The sequence below is a fragment of the Meriones unguiculatus genome, chromosome 3 (assembly GCF_030254825.1).
Source record: "Meriones unguiculatus strain TT.TT164.6M chromosome 3, Bangor_MerUng_6.1, whole genome shotgun sequence".
Classification (NCBI taxonomy): domain Eukaryota; kingdom Metazoa; phylum Chordata; class Mammalia; order Rodentia; family Muridae; genus Meriones; species Meriones unguiculatus.
In genome coordinates, this window is record NC_083351.1 from 52053418 (window position 1) to 52066375 (window position 12958).

General features: G+C 41.9%; 1 protein-coding gene across 4 annotated transcripts in view; it reads right to left on the reverse strand.

The window, feature by feature from the left end:
• Positions 1 to 12958, reverse strand: part of Plekha8 (pleckstrin homology domain containing A8) — a 58075-nt gene that overhangs the window by 25662 nt on the left and 19455 nt on the right. For 3 of the 4 annotated variants that reach the window (XM_060379974.1, XM_021647977.2, XM_060379976.1), the window contains exons 2-6: positions 8793 to 8909; positions 6531 to 6686; positions 5168 to 5292; positions 2700 to 2858; positions 1778 to 1818 (exon numbers count right to left, since the gene is read on the reverse strand). In XM_060379974.1, coding sequence (XP_060235957.1) covers positions 1778 to 1818; positions 2700 to 2858; positions 5168 to 5292; positions 6531 to 6686; positions 8793 to 8909 — 598 coding nt within the window. The remainder of the gene's footprint in view (positions 1 to 1777; positions 1819 to 2699; positions 2859 to 5167; positions 5293 to 6530; positions 6687 to 8792; positions 8910 to 12958) is intronic. The other variant, XM_060379975.1, reaches the window with a different exon arrangement.

Below are 12958 nucleotides of genomic sequence, written 5' to 3' on the forward strand. Positions count from 1 at the left end.
TAAGTTATCTCATGGGGGTCATGACTCCCACAGGTTGAGAACCTCTTCTCTAAGGGCTAAGAGGATCCACAATCACCAAACACAGACCAAAACAGACTTTTTAAACTAAGCCAAACCTCTCAGGCTCTCACGGACACCAAGGCAAGTACAGTAAGCCAAGTACTGAAGCTGAGTAGGGTGGCTTGTACCTGCCGCCCCCTCACTTGTGAGGCGGACACAAAAGGTCTGCCGTCATCCTAGACTAACCTCGGCTGTAGATTAGGACACTCTGAAAAAAACAAATACAGGAGCCTTAGTGGCTTGTCCTGAACCCCGTGGTGACTCAATCTCCTTGCTTTCCACCAGTATCAGGAAATGCCCAGGACGGCTTTTTAGTTTGCAATTGGCTTTCTCCAGGTGCTACATTTAACACTTCGCTGACTTTCTTCAACTTCTCCCTGGGAGGTTTTTTTCCTCATCACACTGGCTACTTAAAAATGTTTGTTTAGCAGTTAACTGTCTGAAGTGACAAACTGTGGGCAGAAGAGAGTTTTCTTGCCGGCAGCAGTCTCAAAGAAAGGCACGCAGGAGGGTAACAACACATCAGAGCAGCAGAAAAAGCTGTTTAACATTTTTAAAAAACCCATCTGATTCTGTTAAAGGAGTGTAATATCTTATTTTACGTAATCAAATTAACGTAGCAATAGCACAGTGTCTAAGCTACATAAAGATTCTAGAGAAAGAAAATACACATTTCAAGCCCACAATTCAAAATGTAAACATAGAGCAAAGTCTCAAAAGAAACAGAAATCTACAAAAATGTTTCTAGTAAAAATATTTGAAAAGGAGAAAAGTAGCAAGGACCAAATTGGGAATAATCTTTGTAATAACTAATTAAAACACACACAAATACACACACAGTATATAAAGGGGTGGACTGTTAATAATTAAAAAGGTTAATTTGTACTATGTCAAATTGTGGGAGTACCTATACAATTTTATTCTTTTTAGAAGTAAAGACCCTGATAACAGGGTAGCAGGTTCCTTTCTTGGTGACACTGCATATTGGACTCAAGGCCACATACATGCTAGAATGCTGGGTGAGCATTATACCACTGAGCTACACTGTATGTGTGTGTATGTGTGTGTGTGTGTGTGTGTGTGTGTGTGTGTGTGTGTGTGTGTGTGTGTAAACCTTCAAAACAGGGTTTCTCTGTGCTGTCTTGGCTGTCCTGGAATCACTTTGTAGAACAGGTTGGTCTTGAACTCACAGAGATCTGCCTGTCTCTGCTTCCGAGTGCTGGGATTACAGGTGTGCACCACCGTGCCTGGCACGTCTGTATTTTTTTTTTTAATCAAAGAATTATTTAGAAGAATGGTACTAGTTTTAGATTTTGCTAACAAGCTACTTTTTTTTTTTTTTTTTTTTTTTTTTACTATCAAAGCTACTAAGAATCTCATTTCTAAATAGGAGAGAAACAACATGAGTTTTCGTGGGGGAAAGTACACTGAAATCAACATTCAGTTCTTCTGCAAGGAAAGTTCTAACTTTCAACAACTCTAGACAGACTAAGTTAGCAGATGTGGTGGCAAGACTCGTTCCTAAGGAAATGGCTACATCTGCCCATTTCTGCCAAATCCACGTGTAGTTTGGTTTCTCACAGGAGGGCAAGTCAGGTAGTTTGCTTCTGGCACCATCTCAAATCACTAGCACTACACCACTGCTTTTTTTACAATCAAGGAACATAATGTATAAATTTCTAACTTTTAAGAAGAAGAGAAACGAGAGTTACTATACCTTTCCAATGAATTATGAATTGGTATGATAGGATGTTTCATCTTTAAACAGAAAAAAGAAAGAAATAAAAGTTTACGTGTTAAACTTGGGACAGTGTTATTTAGAATATCATATCAGAAAGTGATCGATACAGACATAATATATATTGCGCTTCTCAAGGAAAGAATCCTCATTCCCTCCAGTTGAAGTGAACCCAAAATTTCTTAGGAAAGGAAGATGGGGTTTTAAAAGATCATATTACCATACTTAAATTCCTAGCTTTCTTTGTAATTTGTTACTTACTTAAAATTAGCAGATATCCAATTATGGTGCATTATTGTACCCAACATTAGAGGCATGAAGGTAAACATTATGGACAGAGTTTCTTCCTTTACGCCAACTTCAACAGAAGTTAGGAATGAAATAGGGAGTGTATGAGGACATCCTCTTAGCCCAACCCAGGCACTGAGAGACGATTAAGGGAAGACGAATAGGGACTTATCTGAGAGAGAAGCTGAGAGCATTCTCAGCACTGGAAAATGACATAAGCAACACCATGTTCAAGATAGGTACTACCAGGGGAAGACTTGGGTGATAAAGGAAGGGATAACAAAGTTTTGGTCTTAGCTTATAGGCCATGAGGGAATGACTTCAAGGTTTAGATAAAATTCAATTTACACTTCGTTACTGTTGGCTAATGGAAGGGGCAGGCTGAGTGACTAGGTAAGATTACACTATTCCAGGGGAGATTCCTTGAAGAGGTTATAGTAGAGAAATGTAGGGGATCTAACTGCTAAAAATAACTGACTAGATTTAGAGGACTAAGGGTAGGCACAAAAGCGGACACAGAACAAACTACTCTAAGACAGTATTAGGCATGACAGCATGTATCCTTAAACTTTCCCACAGTGCTTCTGGAGAGAAAGTGAGCTGGGCTTTGTACCTTGTTGGCCTTAAGCACCGCTAGCTGAGGGGAGCCTGGGGGTGTATGGTAGAGCAGCTCAGAGGTGAAGGCTGCATTTGCGATCTGCATGCACTCCTCTAAGGTCTTCAGGAAAGTGTTGCAGGTTGATTTCAGCAGAGTCCCCACATCGAGTCCCTCCTACATGACAATGAGAAGAAGAATCTTTTGTCTCGCTACAAAATGAAAAACTCAATGGTGTTATGTCCTGAGAGGTTGAGAGCCACAAAGCAGTACCAATGTACCCAGCCAGGATGTTCCTGGATAAATATGCACATCCATGATAAACAACAAAAATGAATTAGCCCAAGTTACTCTTTTCATATACACCCTTGCTGTTCTGACCCTTTCTTCGCCCACTGCTGCAGCTAATGACAACTTCTTTTGGCTTTGCACTGTATACCAGCAGCAAGATAGGTGCTAGGCACAGATATAGGCGCTGTGCATCGCTTGCTCTCAGTGTAGACAACTGCAGGGCCTGAGGTAACTGGAATTCATTTCAACACCTAGTAGATACTTTTGTATTTTAAGGTAGTTTAATTTCCTGGGTGTTTTGCTTTTGGATATTAGTAAGTTGTTCATGAAACTTCTGAAGCTACACTTTTGACCAGAGACCAAGGAGATGACATGTATTTCTAATAAATGCCCCAGATGACACTGTTGGTTGTAACCCGTATTTGTTATCAAGTTTCCAAGGCTTTCACTGTGAGTACTTTCTTCAATTACAGATTGCTGTGTTCAGAATTTTTCTTCTCTCTATCAGGCTTGGCACCACTGGTGACTTTGGGTTGGGTAATGCATGTGGGTATGTCTGTATGGTGGTTTGCATAAGAATGACCTCCACAGGCTCATGTATGTGAATGCTTAGCCCTCAGGGAGTGACACTACTTGAGAAGGATTAGGAGGTGTGGCCTTGTTAGGGTAAGTGTGTCACTGGGGGTCGGCTTTAAAGTTCCAAAGCCCAATCCAGGCCCACTGTCTGTCTTCCTTCCTGCTACCTGTGGATCCAGATATAGAACTCTCAGCACCATGTCAGCTTATACACCACCATGCTCCCTGTCATGATGGTAATGGACTAAACCTCTGAAGCTACAAGCAAGCCCCAATTAAATGCTTACTTTACTCTAGCATTTTCAAGGTTGTAAGCACTGCCCTGGTCATGACGTCTTTTCACAGAAATAGTAGTGACTAAGATAGCCAGATAGTCAGCCAGCCAGCCAGCCAGCCAGCCAGTTTTTCTGCCTGCCTGCCTGCCTGCAGGAGTGAGGCACAGTTCTCCTGCTCAATTTAAGATGCTTAGAAGCACCCCTGGCTTCTAAACACTATACAACAATGGTACTTCCTTAATCCTGACATCCAAACTGTCTCCATTATCTGGGGACACAGAGGTTGTGGACTGGCAGTCCTTGCTCTAGACTATAAACCCTGCAAGGACAGGAATGAAATGGTTTTCTGTTCTTTTGTTCCTTCCTCCCCTGCAAATAGTGTCGCACAGACAACAGGCAGCTGTTGAATGATCACAGGAAGCCAAAGGAAGGGAATGAAAGGGATTTAAACCAGTTTTATCAAGACTTCAACACAGCATTAGTAACACGGTATTCTAAGAACTAAGAAAATGAGTAATATCCTTATGTGGATATTACATCTGGATTCCTCAGGCTGTAGATTACAGTTGTCATGAGAGCACTGCAGAGATCCTCTCTTGGTCAATGCCAGTGACTTCAGGCACAGTCTAAGAGATCTTTTTCTGATGTTTTAGGAGGAACAAATGGCAACTTTATTAACAAATGTTAAAATTTCCAATCCTTAGCTGGGTTTGGTGGCACATATCTTTAATCCCAGGACTCAGGAGGCTTCATTAGGAAGCTTCAGAGTTCAAAACCAGTCTGAATTAAGTAGTGACATCCTATCTAAAAATAAAAATAAAAGGGGACAAAATCACAGTGCTTGCTGGTGAGGGTGAAACACCATCTGAGAGCAAGGTTGAGCCAAGCCCCACCTCTGAAAGCATGGGGCTATTTCAGAGCACATTTACTGTGACAGAGTAGTACAGTCCTGTTAGTCTTCCGAGGAGCGACAGACATTCCACTGACAGATACCATGCTAGTATTTTAGGAGCCATGCATAAGGAAACTTCGATTAGACACGTAAGACTGTTTAAAAAGAGATGCTAACTGGGGAGAAACATATTTTAGTAACGGCCTTTTTTTCTTTTTCTTAGTACTAAAGCTAAAAATCCCATATGTTATGGATCAATCCTAAATTCCTTCCAGAGTGGGAAAGCATATGTTTCTAACCACTGCAATGCATGCATTTCTGGGTTGAATTCTGCCACTTTTTCTAAAGAACAGCTCATTCCAAAACAAGAATTATTGAGAATAAATGCCCGTAGACAGTCTGACATTACATTTGTGTATAATGTCAGTAACGTCACTAAAACAATACTTTACCTCGGAGTCAGCAATACCAGCTGTGGCCATTTCTTTTGTTTTATCTACTTGCTGAACAAGGAGGTCACAGTACAACCTTAGTTCCGACATTTTGGTTTTCAAGTTTTCAGTGTTTTCTGCAAATTCTACATTAACAACAAGAAAAGGTAAAGGAGTTACCAGAAGGAACCGCCATTTCCTAGTTAGTAAGCTGCACAGAAATGGAGTACGTAACTGATGCCTCAAGAGAGGTTTATGGTATGTGTTTCAGATGTGATAGCTAAAGATAAGGAAGGAACAAAAATAGAAGGAGGGTATATCCCAGCTATTTCTTGAGACAACACACTGAACAATCACAGGCTTAGAAAGAGAACAGTCTGTGGGAGACCCTCTCCTGGGAACTGGGAGCAGAGCCAGGGATCTGAGTTCTCCATATTATCGAGTCTGCCCCTCTATAATACGGGTCCTAGTGATCTGCCACTGGGAATGGTGTTCTGTGTGAGTACTGGCTCTCCACATGCCTATCAGCATTAATGGCATCTATCCATTACCAGCAAGGCTCTGCAGTGCTGAGGGATCAGTAACAAGGATTTCTATGTCCTTTCCACGAGAATGTTACACATATCATCTGCTCTGAGTCAAGCCAGCAGCTTTGAGAATTTGTTCCTAATTTAGCATCAACACAACCAAGGAAGAGACCATTTTACAGGTCTACTTGAAGAGTTAAGAATTTTTCCATCTGTCACATGAAAGGCTCCCTCTTTGAAGCCAATCTCTTCAGGTGTACATACAGGCTTAAAATGGTGTGAAAGGAGCAATTAGGGGCCAGGAAGTAAGCCTCAACACTCTTACCCCAGTGTAAAGAAAGTCCACCATGGTGCTCAGAAGACCAAATGATGTCATTGAGCGCTGAGCAGCAGCAACCTGGCAATTAAGTATCCACCCACCTTAGGGGAGACAGCAGAAAGCAGGTGTGGAAAGCAGAAAACACCCTGATTCTAGGCTTCTCTGGATAACTAACTCTTCGTCAATCTTTGTGACACCATTTCACGTCGTCACCAGACCTCACAGTCATCCTTCCAAGTCAGATACCATCACTTTGATGTTATTCAAAGATGAGTTGAACAGAGTTCAGAAAAAGTAAGTGACTTAGGGCAGAATTATACAGCCAATGAAGTATAGAAATATCATTTAACCCAGGTGTGTCTGGCTCAAAAGTTTCCATGTTTTCTACCATGCCAAGAAAACAGAATCAGAATTAGGTAGGAACCCTAGGGTAAGTTCTGCTTAGATACACAGCATTTCAATGATACAAAAAGCTGAACTTAGAGATAGCAGTTGATAATTCCCAAGGTTCTCAGACAAGAGGACCATCAATACTTGCCTTTTTCCTTCTGGGTCCTACTATCTGTCAGGCAGGCCTTGGCAGACCCCAGGGCCACTAGCCACCGCTGTCTCTCTGCTACACTTCTGGCTTTTAAGTAGAAATACTGTTCCCCAGGGATGATCAGGTCCATGCGAGTGTTATCCACAGAATGAACTTGGAGCAAGGAAGAAGGAGGTCAGACTTGGTAAGAACTGTCTAGGCAGTTCCACCCCAGCTTCCTGTTTAGTTTTGCTATAATTTATTATTTATTTACCTATGTGTGCATGTGTGTCTGTGCATGAGCCAAGGCCAGAGAGGTAAGCTATTCTCTATCACTCTCCTTTTCAGGCAGAGCATGTGCTCTCACAGCTAAGTTACAAGCCATCAAGACCAGAGATCCTCTTGTCTCTGTCTTCCTCACACATGGGGTTACAGGAGTGTGCAAGATACCTGGCTTTCATGGCAGCTCAGTTTCTACATGGGTGCCGTAGTAATGGGAACAGGGACTGTCTCTGACATGAACTCAGTGGCTGGCTCTTTGACCACCTCTCCTTGAGGGGAGGGGTCAGCCTTACCAGGTCAAAGAGGAGGACAGTGCAGCCAGTCCCAATGAGACCTGATATACTAGGGTGTGAGGGAATGGGAGAGGACCTCCCCTATCAGTGGACTTGGAAGGGGCTTGGGAGGAGATGAGGGAGGGAGAGTGTGGTTAGGACGGAAGGAGGAATGGGACTACAGCTGAGATACAAAGTGAATAAACTGTAATTAACATAAAACATTAAAAAAAGATACCTGACTTGTGAGTATGTGGATGCTGGCATCTAAATTCCAGTGCCTAGTACTAGTCAGCAAATGCTTTTAACCACTGAGCCAAACCTCCAGCCTCCTGAAAGCTTCTTTGGAGAGATGGGCCAGTCCTTACCAACTCTTCTAGTGACACTAAATTTTGTTCATTTATCTGTTCTTGACACTTTGCAGGGTGTAGAGGCATATATCTTTAATGTTAGCACTCAGGAGGTAGAAGCCAGCTGATCTACAAAATGAGTTCCAAGCCAGTCAGACCCAGTCTTGTCTCATCTTAAGAAAAAAAGAAAAGAAGACCCTACAATTGGCTTCAAGGCACCAATGAAAACCTTGCAGTCACCATCTGCCCCCGAACAATCATCCAATTGAACCTGTTATCAGGATGGAACAGGAGTCTCTCTTTGGCCTTGTGAAATATATAAAATGTGCTATTCTAAGCCCCAAAAGCCTGCATGCTTATACAAGAAGGTTGAAACCTCCAGGTTCGAGGATGCAGCTGGTTCCAGTGTAGGCTTGCTGTTGTGGTGCGGGGCCTTTAGGAGATCTCAGTAGGAAGTTATCTGAGGCCACTGTTTGCAGTTCTTGCAGATTCTGATTAGTACTTGTGGGGGGTCATTACACAGCAACAAAGGCTCCTCTCTGGCTTCTCTGGCTTCCTATGTGATACCTCCCTTCCCTACAATCTATCACCATGAAGCAATATACCATGGTGTGAGTCACCCACTGTGCTCTAACCAGAGTTTTTTAGATTTTCTATTTAGACATTCATATTCTAATATTAGTAGCTACATACAATTATTTTCTTTATACATTATCCAGCCTTGATGGCAACAGAAAACTAATATAGCCACTAATAAACAAGGGTGCAATCTTTATCTCCTTGGAGTTATTGGGAAACCATCAAGAACACATTTCCCCCTTTAAACTTCCCTGGAGCAGTCAGACCTAATTGTGGGTATTCCCTTAGAACCCTTTCAGAGAAGAAACTAGCAAAACATTCTAATTCACTCTCCCCCAATTCCCATCTAATAGTTTTTTCTTCAGCCACACATCTCACTGTCTCAAGATTTTAGAGGCAAGAAGTAAAGACTATTTGTCCACCCTGTGGTGTCTGCTTATTTTCATTGAAAGGTGGGAGTGCAGAGATGGGTATGTTTGTCTATCGTGCTTTAAACACAGAAGTGTTTGATGTTACAGTAAAATCACTGAAGCCTTGCAAATAGTCACTGGCTCCAGGTGAGCAGGTAAGAAATGAGCACTGAGTGTGAAGATGTTGTTCTCATTGTTCTGACCAGTTCTTGACCGATCCTGAAAAAGCTGGCTGCAGTTTTAGGTTTTGTCCAAAGGCATTCTTTCAAGAATAACCTTCTTTGTATTCTGGTGTGCACTGCAGGAGCAGCAGAAAGAGGCACGTGGGGGCAATGCCTTTTCCATTCTCTAGGGTGGTACAAAGCTATAAGTTGCTTGGTCACTCACCTTGAATCTCACAGACTGCCATCTGTATGCTCCCTTTGCAACCCTTCCAGGCATCTTCAGGAGAATCGTAATAGGATAGTATTCCCCCACAGAGAAGGAACCATCGAGGCTGCCAACCTAAAAACAGAGGAAAAGCCAGGCATAATTACTGCTGGTGTGTAATGTGCCAACCCAGGAATAGAAATAGGACCTAAAAATGTAAGGTACCGAGTCCCAGATGCAAGGACTTTTTCATTGTTTCTAAGAAGTAAGCAGCTTAGAAAAAAACTTGTACATTTTAAAATTAGTAACAAACAGTCCTAGAGGCATACACTTTAGTCACATGAGACACAGCAGTTGGGAAGGATCAGGAGTAAGGAAGTGATGGTTATATGTAATAGCACTTACACAGATTTTTATTTTCATTTCCTCCTTTTAAACACAGTTCTAATAATTTGTGATTCTTAATTTTTCTAAGATAAGTTCTGCCCTGAACATCATAATTATCACACACTCATCCCCTTGTCAAAAAATTAGCAGGATCTTAGAAACTATGCAACAAAGATTTCAGCAACCTCTAAGCAAAGGTTATGCAATGTCCAGACTAACGAGCCTAGAAGCATAGGACTCTCAGATTTCTCTAACCATTTAGCATTGGCCCATTAAAGCACAACAATCTTTAAATCAACCTTCAAGAATTAGCTCTAATCAATATTGGAGAATGGGAACAATCTCTATACAGCAGAAGCAGGCATCTTAGCTCGTCTTCTCACATGCCCTGCAATTCTAGGCAAACCAAAATGCTTTGCTATGAGAATCAAGCTTGACCTTCTCATAAAATGTTCTCACTATCTCAACTTGTATTTGGAAACACACGCGCGCGCGCGCGCACACACACACACACACACACACACACACACACCAGCAGTCACCTTCTCTTAGGTATAGTCACCCTCTTTGAAGTGCCACATTACCTTTCTCTCATGCGACACTACTATGGCTGAGGAGTCAAGAGAGAAGGTTGTGGGGACTTGAATAGAACTCCAAGGACTGAGCAGATATACATATCTACTTGCGGATCCTTGGGGATTGTATATGGGGCTGGAGAGATGGCTCAGTGGTACAGATCACTTGCTGCTCTGGTAGAGGACCATGGTTTGGTGTTTAGCATTCATATGGTGGCTAACAACTGCCTTCTCATGGACACTGTGGGCACCAGGCAATAGATAGGAACATACATGCAGGCAAAACATTCACAGGCATAAAAAAAAAAAAAACTTTTAAAGAAATGTGGGTAAAACATCAACTATCATGTCCAAATGATAGTGACTTATTTTGCTGTTTGGGGAGAACGCTGTACTTGCTAAACTCACACAACCCTTTCCTGTTTTCCCAGGGTAACTGTTATGAGAAAGATGAATGATTTGCACTAAATCCAAGGGAAGGAGTCAGGAGGGCAGGTGAGATGTTCTCTCACTCACCAGGGCCTGCTCTTCTACAATTGCAAGACAGGCCTGCCAGGAAACACATCTCTTCCTTAAATAAAAATAGATGAACACTAATTTTCAACATCTACTCTCCCAATAATATCTGAATTGAAGCCATAGAATTTTTGTTTCTCAGCAAAGATTAAATATTCTTTCCTAAAACTACTAAAACCAGGTACCCTTCTTGCCACACTATCTGTACTAGAAGCTTCTGCCCAGACAGGAAGAGCCTTTATTGGCTGTAAGAAGCCCTATGGTCTTACCATGCCACAGCCCACAATCCTAGCAAACTTGTTGAAATGAATTCATAAATATATTCATGTTGGAAAAAGAGACATCTGAATCTCAATTTCTTTCTTCTTTTCTTTTTAAGCTTTAGTGGTAGATGAATTTTTAAAATTTATTTATTTTGTAATTAATTACAATTTGTTCACTTTGTAGTCCCCTCCCTCATCCCCTTTCAATCCCACTTTCCTTCCCTCTTCTCCTCCCGTGACCCTCCCAAAGTCCAAAGTAGGGGGAACTCCTCCCCTTTCCTCTGACCCTAGCCTATCTGGTCTCATCAGGACTGGCTGCATCATCTTCCCCTATGGCCTGGCAAGGCTGCACAGGGGGAAGTGATCAAAGAGCCAGCCACTGAGTTCATGCCAGAGACAGCCTCTGCTCCCCTTACTTGGGAATCCACTTAATCTCAATTTCAAGTTCTATGAAAACACAGACTTGATGGCCACCATCACTGTAACCTACTAAACATCATCCCTCTGAGTACAGGATTTTTTCTGGTATCAGACATACTGCTGTATTACACCTTTGTAAAAGAAGCTGCTTATGTATGGCATTTTTAGACCACTTCCCCTCTCACTGAGACAAATGTATGCCACTATTTAGACCGCTCCCCCCCTTACTGAGACAAATCTGTTTCTCAGAATGCGAAAATGGAAGAAGTCTTTGAAATTACCTAGGACAATCTGTTCAATTCATAGATAAAGAAACCTATCCCAAGGTACACACTTACATAATAGAGCTAAAAAGAAAATCATGCCTTCCTATATTGACCCTGTGGTCACAAAAACTCCCAAGTCTTGGATCCCTGCTGCTAGATAGCCATAATGATACAGAACAGTCTTTTCACTTAGAGTTCAACTCCTATCACTCTTGCTTATATGCACCCCTTTCCATGATATATCACAACTTTTGTAACAGAAGGCATTTAAGACATACCTGATAACTATTTAATCAAGTTTAGGACTTGCATTAGCTGTCTCCAAGAAAAAGAAGCAACGGGATCACATATTGACATACAAAGTAAATCACTATAAAGAATTGTCTCATCCTAAGAGCTGCAGTGTGAGCAAGCTGGGGTCCATGAAGCAGGCATCAAGGAAGGTCAATGATCATTCCTACTGGGCAGGAGGAGTTCCTTCTTACTCAACCTTTGTGTTGTACTCTAGTCTTCATGCAGTAGGGGAGGCCCTATAAACATGACGAGGAGCATTCTATTTACTTGATCTACCAATGCAGGTGCTAATCTTACCCTGAAATACCCTAGACTCATCCAAAGTGTTTCCCCAAATGTCTGAGGACCTGAGGCCCTCAGCTTTCTTTTACTATGACAAGTATCTTAATATAAATAAAGTTTAAAAAGGAAAGATTTGGGCTTAGTGTTTTCCCTGATGTTTTAGGCCATACTCCGGAGGACCCCACTGCCTCTTGGCTATGCTAAAGTGGCACATGATGGCATTGGCAAAGAGTGCATGGTGTCACAAGATGCTCACCTCATGGTAGCAAGAAGCAGGACAGGAAGGGACCAGCATCCAACTACTCAGAAGTATGCCCTCAGTAACCCATTTCCATTTTCTAGGCTCTTCATAAAGACTCTGCCACAAGCTAACAGTATAAAGCTGAGGACCAAGACTTAAAAAAGAACATGGGCCTTTCAGGCGTGTTCCATGTCCAAACTACATCAGCCCCTTATGGCTTAAACTGACACTGAAATAAACCATCACATCAATTTCAAGACCATTTTTGATGTAGCACAGAATTTTAAAAACCCTGCCAATTAAACAGACATAAAATACTAATCACGGGGCTGGAGAGATGGCTCAGGGGTTAAGAACAGTCACTGTTCTTCCAAAGGTCCTGAGTTCAATTCCCAGCAACCACATGGTGGCTCATAACCATCTCTAGCAAGATCTGGTATGCAGGCAGAATGTTGTATAAATAATAAATAAATGTTAAAAAAAAGAAAATTAGGTATAAAAAAATACTAATCACAATGTAATTGCAGATTCTGTAATAAAAGTCTTTTTTTCTTTAATTACATGGTGGTATATGCCTTTAATATCAGCATTTAGGAGGCAGAGGCAGGTAGATGATCTATGTGAGTTCAAGGCCAGCCTGGTCAACAGAGTGAATTCCAGGATAATTAAAGCTACACAGAGAAACCCTGTCTTGAAAAGCCAAGGGGGGGGGGGGAGTATCTTGAAGTTTAGAGACTGTAGTAAGCTGGCTTTATCTTACAGGAATCCTAAATGCTGAGAAGTCCTCCCCTCCCCATCCAGCTTAGCTGCACTGAACTTTGAGAGTAGCAGGTGACCTGACTACAGCAACTCCTCTCCTACTGTAGGTTGTGTTTAATTGGGCAGAGGTATAATTATCCAAGGGAAGTTCAATATGTCACCATTTTATCCTTTAACTTGG